General features: G+C 37.5%; 1 protein-coding gene across 1 annotated transcript in view; it reads left to right on the forward strand.

The window, feature by feature from the left end:
* The window catches only part of galnt18a (UDP-N-acetyl-alpha-D-galactosamine:polypeptide N-acetylgalactosaminyltransferase 18a), a 99,713-nt gene that overhangs the window by 39,688 nt on the left and 46,775 nt on the right, over nucleotides 1-13,250 (forward strand). Inside the window, exons 2-6 of the mRNA XM_055192123.2 lie at nucleotides 4,487-4,679; nucleotides 5,992-6,158; nucleotides 7,257-7,440; nucleotides 9,001-9,198; nucleotides 9,731-9,845. Coding sequence (XP_055048098.2) covers nucleotides 4,487-4,679; nucleotides 5,992-6,158; nucleotides 7,257-7,440; nucleotides 9,001-9,198; nucleotides 9,731-9,845 — 857 coding nt within the window. The remainder of the gene's footprint in view (nucleotides 1-4,486; nucleotides 4,680-5,991; nucleotides 6,159-7,256; nucleotides 7,441-9,000; nucleotides 9,199-9,730; nucleotides 9,846-13,250) is intronic.

Here is a 13,250-nt window from a genome sequence, read left to right on the forward strand (position 1 = left end):
TTTTGAGTGCAGTGTCTTGTTTTACTTCAGCTCTGCAGACTTGGCACAGGCAGGCAGACAGCGCACCACAGGCAGGGTCAGACATGCCATCCATCTGCTGTGATGCCTCCCTACGGAGGGTCTTACATTTAAGACTGGAACAAGTCTGTTTTGGCATGGATCCTTCCTACAATATTGCTTTTCATCACATGAATCTGTTCAGCATGTTTGTGTTGTATGAACCCATGTGGATCCTAAAAGATCTTTCATTTTAATGGAAATATTTGCTTTTGTTATGCAAACCCCAAAGCTTTGAGTTTGAATGTCTTTTTTTGGTAACTTGTGTACATACAGGGGATGTAAAATGAATTATTTGTGGAAATAGTGAGAACCCAGTCTTGGTAAGAATTTGGGCTGTACTTTATATATGGGTTTTGCTAGGTTAGGTTTTGTCTAATCAAACTTATTGCTCTGTATTGCTAAGCACAGCAGATTAAAGGATTATATAAAAGATTTATAGCAGCCTTGTAAAATGAGCTTCTGCTTTATGTGGGCTTGAAAATAATGAACAACCAGATAAGAATTTTTATAGTTAACATGAATTTCATACTGGGTTAACTTTGCCTTGTTCAGATTTGCAAAGTAGTTAATTAAAAGTAAAGTTTAAAAGAGGTTGTTGTTACAGTATATGCATTTTTGTCCCTAAACTGTTGCTATTTCGCATAATTATTTTATGGTATAGATAAATCGTTTAAACAAACTAACCACTTTTGCTCATTTGACACAAATAGAAAAATGTAATTGAAACAAATGAGTAAAAATAGAAATTAGATTTAAATGAGTGGCAAATTGAGTTGTTTTCACAATGAGTAAACAGATTGTGCTTGATATATTTAACTTGTTGCTAAGCACCTCTGCATGTTATTTAACAACTACTATTAATAGAAACGATGAAATGACACACTTCACTTCAGCTTTGAACTTGATGATTTTTGTAATATTAAACAAATTTCCTAACATTTATTGAAACATTGTTTGAGCAAAAATATAACATGTCAACATAAAACACTGTTGAAAGCACCACAGCCACAAAAGGCAAGTATACTGTATGAGTATGGGCTTACTTACTGTAATACATTTGGATTGAATTTGAGGTATTTTTCTTAAAAATTTTTAGTTAAAAATATACACCACTTTAAAGAGACACACCACATTTTTTGAAAATATGCTCATTTTCCTGCTCCCCTAGAGTTAAACAATTGATTTTTACCGTTTTGGAATCCATTCAGCTGATCTCCGGGTCTGGCGGTACCACTTTTAGCATAGCTTAGCATAATCCATTGAATCTGATTAGACAATTAGCATCATGCTAAAAAATAATGATATTACGCAGTGTCCGAAAATAGTCCCCTGCTATTAAAAGTTACAAGGGGACTATTTTCAGGCACTGCATAATATCATTGTGCCTGCTGCAACCAGCTTAATCCTTGTTTTTTCGCCAGAATGAGAGTATAGTTCCTAGACATATCGGCCTAGAAAATTGCACATTTTAATTTTCCGTTGGTCTTAGTACACAATGTAACTACAGAAGAGTCAAGTTTTAAATAGGAAAAATATCGAAACTCTTTGGTTATTTTTAGCGAGACGCTAATGGTCTAATCAGATTCAATGGATTATGCTAAGCTATGCTAAAATTGCTAGTGCCAGACACAGAGATCAGCTGAATGGATTCCAAAACGGTAAAAATCAAATGTTTAACTCTATGGGAGCTGGAAAATGAGCAAATTAAAAAAAGTTGAGTGTCCCTTTAAAGCATTGAACATGAACAGCCAACCCTTTGTTAAAATGATGATAGATTCAGTTTTTCATCATGTTTTATTCACTTCTGCCGGCTTTGTGGTCTCTATTTGCTTACAATTAATCTTTTCTCGCCTTGAATCAACAGTGTCAGTCAAAATGTTTTGATCGTCTTCTAAATTTTCATTGCAAGAACAACAACAAGGGAGACCCAGTTAGACCAGAGAGTATACTGAATGATTTATAGTGGTCTTATCTTTATTACACAGTAAATGTAACTTTTAAACAAAAGAAGCAAGGTGGCTCCACATTAATGTTGGTTATTATGCTGAATGAAGAAGTGTACTTAACAGTTCACAAGGATTTAGCTGGTTTGGTTTGCATATGCCTCGCTGGTAGATGCCATAAGAAAACTTGCTAGTTTAACCATTTGAAGGCTTTTGAAAAATACAGTTGTATCATATGATTTAAAGGGACAGGGCCCAAACTGGTTTGAATTTGCTTACCTGTACACGCCGGTTCTTTAAAGAATTTTTCTGATCCATGAAAGCCTTGCGTTCTGTTGTGAAGTTGGCTTCATGCTGCCATATCTGCTGTGGCAGAGATGAATTATTCTCCTCGGGCCAGCGCTGCTCAGTGACTGTAATTAAATAACCTCTGCTGTTCATTAGCATTCCTTAATTACCTGCACTGGCCTTTCATCATTCAGTGAACATTGCCAGGTCAGTCTCTCTCTCTCTCTCTCTCTCTCTCTCTCTCTCTCTCTCTCTCTCTCTCTCTCTCTCAGCATTCATACATCTGCACGCTGTCATGTATTTCACAGTATTTCAATTGGAAGTAGTAGGAGGTAGTTATTGCTGTTTTGGTTTCCTAAATACGAGGGGAGAGGCGATCATGGATCACCGTTATGTAAAGGGAGGTTTGGCAGCCGATCTGTAGTTAAAGGCGCTCTAAGCAAATTCACGCGTTTTAGACCATAAAACATTTTTTGTTACATACAGAAAATTTCTCCTCACTATCTGCTTGCTGCCTGTCCGCTGATCAAACTGTAAAAAAATGTGATCTCTGTAGACAGCCCCGGCTCCACAAACTGCAATAAACACACAGTGGCCAAACCTAGCACCACGAAACATAACAAAGTGTTCCAGCCAATAAACGACAAGAAGGATTTGAGGGTGAGGGTTGGGCGCGTTCATGAAAGCACAGAAGGGAGGGGGAGGAGTTAGCTATGCTCCGTTTGTTTGAAAACAGTTCAAACATCAACAAAAAGTGATGTCTCGCAGATTCGCTTAGAGCGCCTTTAACATTGTATACACATTTTACACAGTAACATAAGCTCAGTGTAGTTTTTGATACGCTTTCGATATGATTTGAACTAAGGTTATCTACTTGTTGTTTATATTTTTTGTTATCAATAATACTACACAATACTCTAAAAGGACTCGCTATATAGTAGAATAAACTAAAGAAGTGGTTGGACGTATTTTTGTGCAGAATGCACTTATGCTGGATTCGTTCAAGTTTCAGAAAGTTTTTTTCGAACATGAAAGATTCATACATAACAATCTTGCTTTATTACTTTTATGGGCAATTCAGTGCTGGAAGTACAGTGGAAGTCCTTATATGGGCACTTCATCCAGAATAGAGACAGAGCGCAGTTATGCAAATTTGAAAACCACGCCCACCGGGAGAAAACAATCCAACCGTATCCAATGACTTTGTATTGCGAGAGGTCGCCTCCTTGTCATTTCTGGCTTATAACAAAAAACAGAATAATGCCTTAAAGCTGCTGTGTGATAAGATGTACAGCTAACAGGAGTTTATTCGGAAAGAATTGGTAATGCTGATCTGTATTTGAGATGATTTTCTACATTGTTTCCAGGAAGTCATGCAGTTCAAAAGCTGCAGCAATCGCAAAGGTTTGGGAAACTGCGGTGGAAGAACAACAACATTTCTTTCTTTTTTCCTTATTTGCAATCTTGATAGTTAGAAGGTTGAATAAATGTCCTATTTTGTTCAATAAAGTGAACGAAACATTGTGCCTGTTAAACTTGGTCCTGGCAGGTTTATTGATAACAATGCAAGTTTAGATTAGATTCAACTTTATGGTCATTCTGCAGAGTACAGAGCCAATGAAATGCAGTTAGTATCTAACCAGAAGTGCAAATAGCAATATTTACTTTATAAGTAAATGTTTGTGGTTATGAGGTAGAGAATCAGAAAACGACTCAATGCAAATAACTTTGAATACAATACAAGATGCAAACGTATTGTATAACACAAAATTGGTGCGTTATGCATTGTTTAAATGGCCAGGGCAAAATAGTAGACGGGCAAAAATATGAGAAACCGGTTTTTGTACAGTGCAGGTTTTTGGATGTAGTGTTCAATGCCTAGGTTTAGGGTTCAGTAGGCTGCTGGTGTGACAACAAAGGCTCTTATAAAGTCTCCCAGATGGGAGAGAAGTAAACAGTGTATGGTTGGGCACAGAGGTGTCTCTGTGATTATCGCTAATTTGAGGTGAATGATGTGGGGTCGGTGAACACCAGTGATGTATTGAGCAGTTTACCCACCTGTAAACACCCCACCTATAGGGTGTAGCACAATAAGACTCCTTAAAAAATATGTTTATATAGTTATGTTGTTCACAGGAACACAGTGTTAGTAAGGTAAAGACAAACCTACATACATTTTCTTGCTGTGTTTCCAGAAAAACCTCTGAAGGACGGGGACGACACAGCTGACCTGTCTCTCTCAGACTCTCTTTTTGCCCACTGGGGTCGCGACCTCGGACCGGAGAGCCGTAAAGTAGCCCTGAAGAAGTTCCAGTACTACGGGTACAACGCTTACCTCAGCGACAGGCTGTCTCTGGACAGAGTGATTCCTGACCTCAGGCCTGATGGGTAAATGAATTATTCGGCACTCTAAATCTCTCTCTTTCTTCTTCGCTCACATCTTATCCATGACTAATATCTGCACACAGTGTTATTTTAGAAATATTGATTTTCTTTCATCACCATGCTTGTTATAGTGAACAGAAAGATTCGATTAGAGATGTGGAGACTGCAGTCTAAATTTTCTTTACAAATTATCATTCCGATTTTTCTAATTAACGCAGAATTCAAGATTTTTGGGATGGTGCCCAGAAGCTTTTATAGACAGCTGTTAGCACAAGTAATGGGTGATTGTCACGAAATCCAGATTTAGAAGGTGTACAGCATCAGATTTTTTGAAAAAGCCATTAATTTTTTTTGCACATATAAGATTAAGTTACTAAGTTATTAACTAACTATAACTATTATTTTTTAGAGGATTTAAAAAATATTTCCTATAGAATTATTTTAATTTTTTTAGATTGTCATTACTAAAAATTATCATTACCGCAACATGATATTACATTAAATATATGCATTTACAAACTCATGTTTCGGTAATGAGAACTAAAAAGTTGTCTAGGTACTATGACAAAAAAATGTTTTACTTTTATCTGGAGAGAAAAAATAAGAACTGCTTACCTGGTAGCCATCTTGAGTGTCACAGTCAATTATGTCCCTTCCAACATTTTTTTTGTTTTTGAAAATGTTAGTTTCTTGAGGGCTTAAACAATGGTTGAAAATTGTTGCAGGATGAGAACATTTTTCTTGGACACATTTATATTCCTTAATTTTGTCTCTACATTTACCAATGATCACCAAATACCACATGTTTCTTTACTGTAAATGTTTATAGTATAACATGCACTGAAGCTTTTTATTTTTTAGATTTTTTAATTATAAATATTTCTATGTCAAAGATCTCAAATACAGTCATGGACACGTTGCGGTAATGAAAATTTTCCCTTTAAATGTGGAAAAAACAACAAAATTGGTTTGTATGATGTCATTTGAAAATGTGCAAAATAGTACATAAAGAGATGTTTGTAACTGGATGCTTCTTATTTTGATAGCATTTACTTTTATTGTCAAAATGTTTCATGACACCTCAAGTCTAATTTCGTGAGAATCACCGAAATGTGATGCTTTTCTCATTCCCTAGCAATAGTAAAAAAAAAAACATCTCATAGGAATGTGTAATAAACTGAAATTCCTATTTTTTTTATATTGCTATTTAATAGCATAACTTGCAATAACTTCAACATGAATCCTATGCATCATTCCTTTAGGATTATAATAAATATGTGATATGTAACTCTGTTTATGGCTCTTCCGCCTCCAGGTGCAGAAACATCTCGTACCCCTCCAGTCTACCGCAAGTCAGCATCATCTTCATCTTTGTGAACGAAGCGTTGTCTGTCATTCTGCGTTCCGTTCATTCCGCCATCCATCGGACGCCCCCCTATCTGCTGAAGGAGATCATCCTCGTCGATGACAACAGCAACAACGGTAAAATGATGTTTCCGTCCCAGTGCTGTTTTTTATTTCATAAGGACGTATGGGAGCTCCTTCAGTGGGGATTGATGCTTTATGACACTTAAATATGAATAATACATGTGAATGTGGATTTGTGTGGAAGTTCGTCCTGAGGCCCTGTAGCATGATAACACCAGGGGATTGTGGGAAGCAGATATGCATGCGGTATGCGGTAATGTTTTATGTGGTTTAGCTTCTGCAAGATATTCATTGTGTCACTGTGCGTTTCCTGGGATTGAACCCACAACCGTTTGGGCTGCTAAGACAAAGCTCTACCACTGAGCTACACGAACACTCATTTGTCAAAAAAAATGAAAGATTTAATCTGTATAAAAGGGATTATAGGCCAAAACTGAGCTGCAGGCATGGACTATATTTGCTGTGCTTTGAGAAGTGCATGGCCCAAATGTAAGTTATGCCAAATCTATTAGTATAAATACAGATTAATTTAATGCATTCATGATTTAGCATGTTAGTGTTTTATGTGTTGGATGTGCACAGTGAAGCTCGCTGGTCATTTTAAATCACCAAGTAAAGCCGTTTATTTGTTCTCAGTCTTTGGTTTTCTAAAAGAAGGACTTCATAGTGGTTATAATGCTGCCGTGACCTTTCCACTGTGTGTGCTGTAGTCGGGGGTTTAATGTAAGGTAGAAAGGTCCAGACATTTAATTCTCCAACAGATTGACATTGCCCTCACGTCACACCATCCGGTTGCCATGGTAAGACAGGGTGATGACTGTCTCTCTAATAAAAACTAACAACACAGGAGGCAGATGGGTGAAGAGTAAACCAGGCAGCAAACAGGAAAGAGACTTCAAATATCATAGACTGCTGACAGATATGAGAGCCTGTAAAATTGGTGCATTTCCCATAGATCACGAGGTCACGAATTTTGATTGCAATGTAATAAAAGTCCGGCACGCATCCCACTGGGGTCTTCACACTTCGAGTACAGAAACTTCCCAGAGGTCAAAAAGGTGATGTTGCCACAGCAGGTATGAGGTGTAAATGTATGTGTTGTTTGAAGAGACTGATCGACTGATCTCTTTTTTCCATTGTGTCCACTCAAAGCCGAGCTAAGAGAAAACCTCCAGAGATTCGTGGAGGAAACCAACCAGCAGCGGCCGGACTTCATTAAAGTGGTCCGGCATGACAAACAGGAGGGTTTGATTCGCTCTCGTGTCAGTGGCTGGAGGGTGGCCACCGCCCCCATCGTCGCCCTGTTTGATGCCCATGTGGAGTTCAGCGTAGGATGGTAAGAAGGACAGTTGGGTGGACAATTGGACGTCTTTTAGAGCTTAGTTCTGCTTTATGAAATAGGGATGCACTGAAAGGAAAATTCTTGGGTGAAGTCGAATAAAATTAAAAACTCTTTTTTCATTTTCCTAATTATTTTGCCAATTTTCTCACTGTTGCACAAACTTTCAGAATGTCCTTTTTACTAAGAGTAAACCTGTGAGCAATAACACTTTCCTAACACTAACACTTTTTTTTAACATACACACACAAACACATATATTTGAGTCTGATAATATGGATGGATACTTTGAAATAATAGCCCATTCTTCCTATAGACTTTAATTTCATGTGCTTGTTAGTGCAGAAATATGAGCAAAAGTACCTGTCTATTGTAATTAATGTATCCTGTGTAGCTGTCAAATCAGATACCTGTTAATTATTCTCTGTATAACATACTGAACCCCCACAACTCTAAAGGGCTTGGAGAGCATCCAGAGTGTCTCTTATACCTGCTTAATATTCAAAAAGTCTACCATCAGTTCATGGACACATGCTGAAGTTTTACTTCAGAGCACAGGGAACACTGTGGCTTATGCAGTTTTTATGAAAAGGATCGTAAACCTTTAGCTTGCCTGTGGATATTTGTTGAGTTCAAAATGTTTGTTAATGTTCACATAACTTTAGATATGGTTATTTAAAGGGACACTCCACTTTTTTTGAAAATATCATTTTCCAGCTCCTCTAGAGTTAAACATTTGATTTTTACAGTTTTGGAATCTATTCAGCGGATCTCCGGGTGTGGCAGTACCACTTTTAGCATAGCTTAGCATAATTCATTGAATCTGATTAGACCATTAGCATTGCGCTAAAAATACCCAAAGAGTTTTGATATTTTTCCTATTTACTCTTCTGAAGTTACATTGTGTACTAAGACCGATGGAAAATTATAGGTGTGATTTTCTAGGCAGATATGGCTAGGAACTATACTCTCATTCCAGCGTAATAATCAAGGACTTTACTACTGTAACATGGATGCAGAAGGCGCAATGATATTACGCAGCACCTGAAAATAGTCCCCTGCTATTGAAAGTAACCAAGGGGACTATTTTCAGGCGCTGCGTAATATCACTACACCTGCTGCAGCCATGTTACGGCAGTAAAGTCCCTGATTGTTACCCCAGAATGAGAGTATAGTTCCTAGCCATATCTGCCTAGAAAATCACAACTTTTAATTTTCCGTCAGTCTTAGTACACGATGTAACTACAGAAGAGTCAAGTTTTAAATAGAAAAAATATTGAAGCTCTTTGGTTATTTTTTAGCCCAATGCTAATGGTCTAATCAGATACAATGGATTATGCTTAGCTATGCTAAAAGTGGTACCGCCAGACCTGCAGATCAGCTATATGGATTCCAAAAAGAATCAAATGTTTCTCTTGAATGTCTCTTTAAAGCACCTGACAGTTAATTTTTCATCAATGGGTTGTGAATGACAGCGTTATGGAAAGCTATAAAAAACATTGATCAGTTTTAATAAGCAATTGTTTCACAACATTTTTCCTTTTATATTGATTTAAGGGCTGAACCAATCCTTCACAGAATTAAAGAGGACAGAACCAGAGTCATCTCTCCTTCATTCGACAACATCAAATATGACACCTTTGAGATTGAAGAGTATCCTCTCTCTGCTCAAGGCTTTGACTGGGAACTCTGGTGTAGATACCTGAACCCTCCCAAATCCTGGTGGACACAGAAGAATCAAACCGCACCGATCAGGTATTCAAGCAAAATAAAGATGCCAGTGCTAAATAGTTATATAAACGTTTAATTGTATCTGTACTGTAATGTTCCCCATTTAGCATCAAAGTGACCAACCGACTAGAAAGTACATTGAGAAACAGTTAAGAAAACATATATATATATATATATATATATATATATATATATATATATATATATATATATATATATATATATATATATATATATATATATATATATATATATATATATATATATATATATATATATATATATATATATATGCGTTCACACCAGACGCGGTACAGGCAGCAAAAACACGCTATCGCTGCGAGTCTCTACCGCGGCTGGTGTGAACGCAGCATAACTGTTCACGTTCCTGTAGCTCAGTTGGTAAAGCATCCCAGTAACACTGCAAACATTAGGGGTTCAGATTAAACAAAAATACTACGAATAAAAATGTATAACAAAAATGGTCTGAATGTATCTACCAAATGCATAAACATAAATGTGTTGCAATCCCTGTGTATCTCTTCTGTTTTACTAGAAGCCCTGCCCTGATTGGTTGCTTTGTAGTGGATAGGAAGTATTTTGAGGAAATTGGTCTCCTGGATGAAGGAATGGAAGTTTATGGAGGGGAAAACGTGGAACTGGGAATCAGGGTAAGAAATGTCAACATTACCTAAGAGGTCTAAGAGTAGTGCAAAGCTGCAGAAGGTTAAATATCTTTGGGGAAAGTCTATCGATACTGTAGGCATGCATCACTGATAACAATGCTTTGACATATGGTATAAAGTAAAATTTCAGGAAATTTCCTACCCCCATCACAGATAGACCTGCGTGTGTGGGTCTCTAAAGCTTGCTAATAATAACCTGCCAAACAGGCATCTCGCTTAACGGTGGGGTCCCAACCTCTGACTATTAAAGTTGTACGGAGACCCATTAAGACCTCTGTCGTCTCTCATCACACCCACAGGCACTGTAATTAGACTCCAACAACATGAATCCAAGCCCAGGCACCGCTTTGCGCACGTCCACCATTTAGCCTCTGCGATGGGTTCACCTTGACAATACCAAGTAGATGAAATACAAAAACCACAGAGGCATGCATTGTGATTTGTTCCCCACTAACATGGGTCTCGATGAAAAAATTAAGAAGTCTTACAATGTGGCAGGGTCCATATGTGCAGCGAGATTTAATACTGTAAGGAGCTAATGGCTGTTAACATCTGTTCGTACAGCTGCATGTCTACAGCTCTCTTATCCTATGAGTTCCTCCGAGGTTGGAAATGCAACATTGCACAAATGTAGCAGTCCTGCAGTTCAGTGATCCCAAAGTGTGACAGAACAAAGCCCAATGTTTGCAAGTTGTTTTTTGTTGATCTATAGGTTTGTATGGGTTTTTAACCAAAGCAAATGCAACCCTGATGCATCAATAACTATTTTGCCATTTTTATTAATATTCGGAGAAGGTCTTTCACATGCTTAACACATCAGATCACAAAATCAGACCACAAGGCCACTGCTCTGTTGATAGACCTCTTTATGTGATATCACAGTGTCAGTCAGACACAAGCCAGAGGCAGAGAAGCAGAAGAAAATGTGTAATTTTGTTCACCCCATTGGCGTTGTGTTGACTGGAGGTATTTTTTCACTTTAACAGGGTTCATGCTCACCGAAAGGTCAAAGCATCTGTGCACATCTATTCTTAGACTTTGCTAATGGGCTTTATGTATCAAAAAAATCTCTGTCGATCATGTCAGATGTCATCATGGATTTATTCACCATCTATTGCTGTAGAAAGTCAGGTTTGTTTCAGGTTAAAGCCAATGGCTCTGTCAGTAATGGCCCTTTGGGGACAAGAGCATCTTGTTGTCCTAAATATCTAAACATACTTAAAGGTGCAGTGTGTAACTTTTAGAAGGATCTCTTGATAGAAATGCAATATAATATACATTATATTATATAAACTACATTATCAAAGACCTTACATAATGAACTGTTATGTGTTTATTACCTTGGAATGAGCCATTTTTATCTACATACACTGCGGGTCCCCTTACATGGAAGTCATCGTTTTGTGCCGCCATGTTTCTACAGTAGCCCTAAACGGACAAACTACTGCACAGAACCCGTTTGATCACTACTGTACAACAACATGTTTGTCCTTTGGCAGCTACCGTAGCTTCTCTATGCGTTTCGATGAATGGTGGACTGGGCCGTTGGTTGCAATTCACAGTCTCACTGCTAGATGCCGCTAAAATCTACACACTGCACCTTTAAAGAGTAACTAAACCCTAAACCAACTTTTTTTGTTAATGATCTGTAGGAATGGGGCTTTCTTAGTGCTGTTCATTGATTTTAGTAAGTTTGTTGACATTTGGATATAAAGTGTTTCAATACTACAATATATGGTGTAAATACGAGTGCTGCCCTCTTCAGGTTGAACGGTGGCTACTGCAGTTGAATTTTCCTATTGGATGTTGGGTCCAAAAAATATGTTGTGACGTAAGCAGGTTCAAGCTCACCACACCCTTGTTACAATCTCACCCACCCAGCTTAGTTTGTCCCCTCTGCCCACTTTTCTTGCATTTTTCAAATATTGCCAGTGGGTGGAGTCAGGCTCTGTCCAGGGGTTTAGTTAATCTTTAAAGGGCACCTATTATGCAAAATCCACTTTTACAGAGTGTTTGGACATAAATGTGTGTTTTCAACACAATGAAAAAATCCACCCACTCCTTTATTTTAATCCCTTGATTCTCTTGTTAATGTGATGTCACACTGATAAAGGCCACGGACACTGACTGAAAGTCCTGCATTAATACAGTCTCTGCCCTTAGCGTGTTGTACGCTGTCTGCCGTATTTCAAAAGTGAGATACTATTGTCTTAGACTGTATTTACAGGAATCAGATCAGATTTTTTACCTTAAAACGCTCAATGTCTCTTTCAGTAAGGTAGCTCATTTGCATTTAAAGGATTAGTCCATTTTTTTTTTTTTAATCCAGATAATTTACTCACCACCATGTCATCCAAAATGTTGTCTTTCTTTGTTCAGTCGAGAAGAAATTATGTTTTTTGAGGAAAACATTTCAGGATTTTTCTCATTTTAATGTACTTTAATGGACCCCAACACTTCACATTTTATTCAACACTTAACAGTTTTTTTCAGCGGAGTTTCAAAAGACTCTAAACGAGTCTAGTGAAATAATTGTCATTTTTGACAATAAAAATAAAAATATGCACTTTTAAACCACAACTTCTCATCTATCTTCAGTCCTGTGATGCACCAGCGCAACCTCACTTAATTGCGTAGTGACGTAGAAAAGTCACGTGTTACATATATGACACGCACATTTGCAGACCATTTTAAACAATAAACTGACACAAAGACATTAATTAGTATCATTCCACATACAACAATGTCGGAACGGTCCTCTTTCTCCACACTTGTAAACACTGGGGCGGAGTTTCGCATACATCATCCGTGACCTCTTGACGTGATGACGTATTGCGTGAGGTCGCGCTGGCGCATCAGAGGACCAGAGATAGACGAGAAGTTGTTGTTTAAAAGTGCATATTTTTTATTTTTCTTGTCAAAAATGACAATTGTTTTTCTAGATAAGACCTTTATGCCTTGTTTGGGATAGTTAAGAGTCTTTTGAAACCCTGTTGAAAAAAACTGTTGTGTGTTAAGTGTTAACTGTTGGGGTTCATTAAAGTCCATTAAAATGAGAAAAATCCTGGAATGTTTCCTAAAAAAACATAACAAAAAAGACATCAACATTTTTGATGACATAATGGTGAGTAAATTATCTGGATTTTTTTTTTTAAGAAAATGGACTAATCCTTTAAAAGTACATAGATGAAAAGAACGTGTTTTTGCGCCCACCCAAGTAGAGGCATTTTGAACATGCTATAATAAATGATCTGTGGGGTATATTTTGGACACACCTGGGACTTGTATTACATTTTGTAAAAATGGGCATAATAGGTGCCCTTTAAAACTAGATGAGTAGATTATATGGAAATACAAGACCCTATTGGCATTCAAGATACATTTCCTGCA

Source organism: Misgurnus anguillicaudatus, chromosome 6 (assembly GCF_027580225.2).
Source record: "Misgurnus anguillicaudatus chromosome 6, ASM2758022v2, whole genome shotgun sequence".
NCBI classification, from domain to species: Eukaryota; Metazoa; Chordata; class Actinopteri; order Cypriniformes; family Cobitidae; genus Misgurnus; species Misgurnus anguillicaudatus.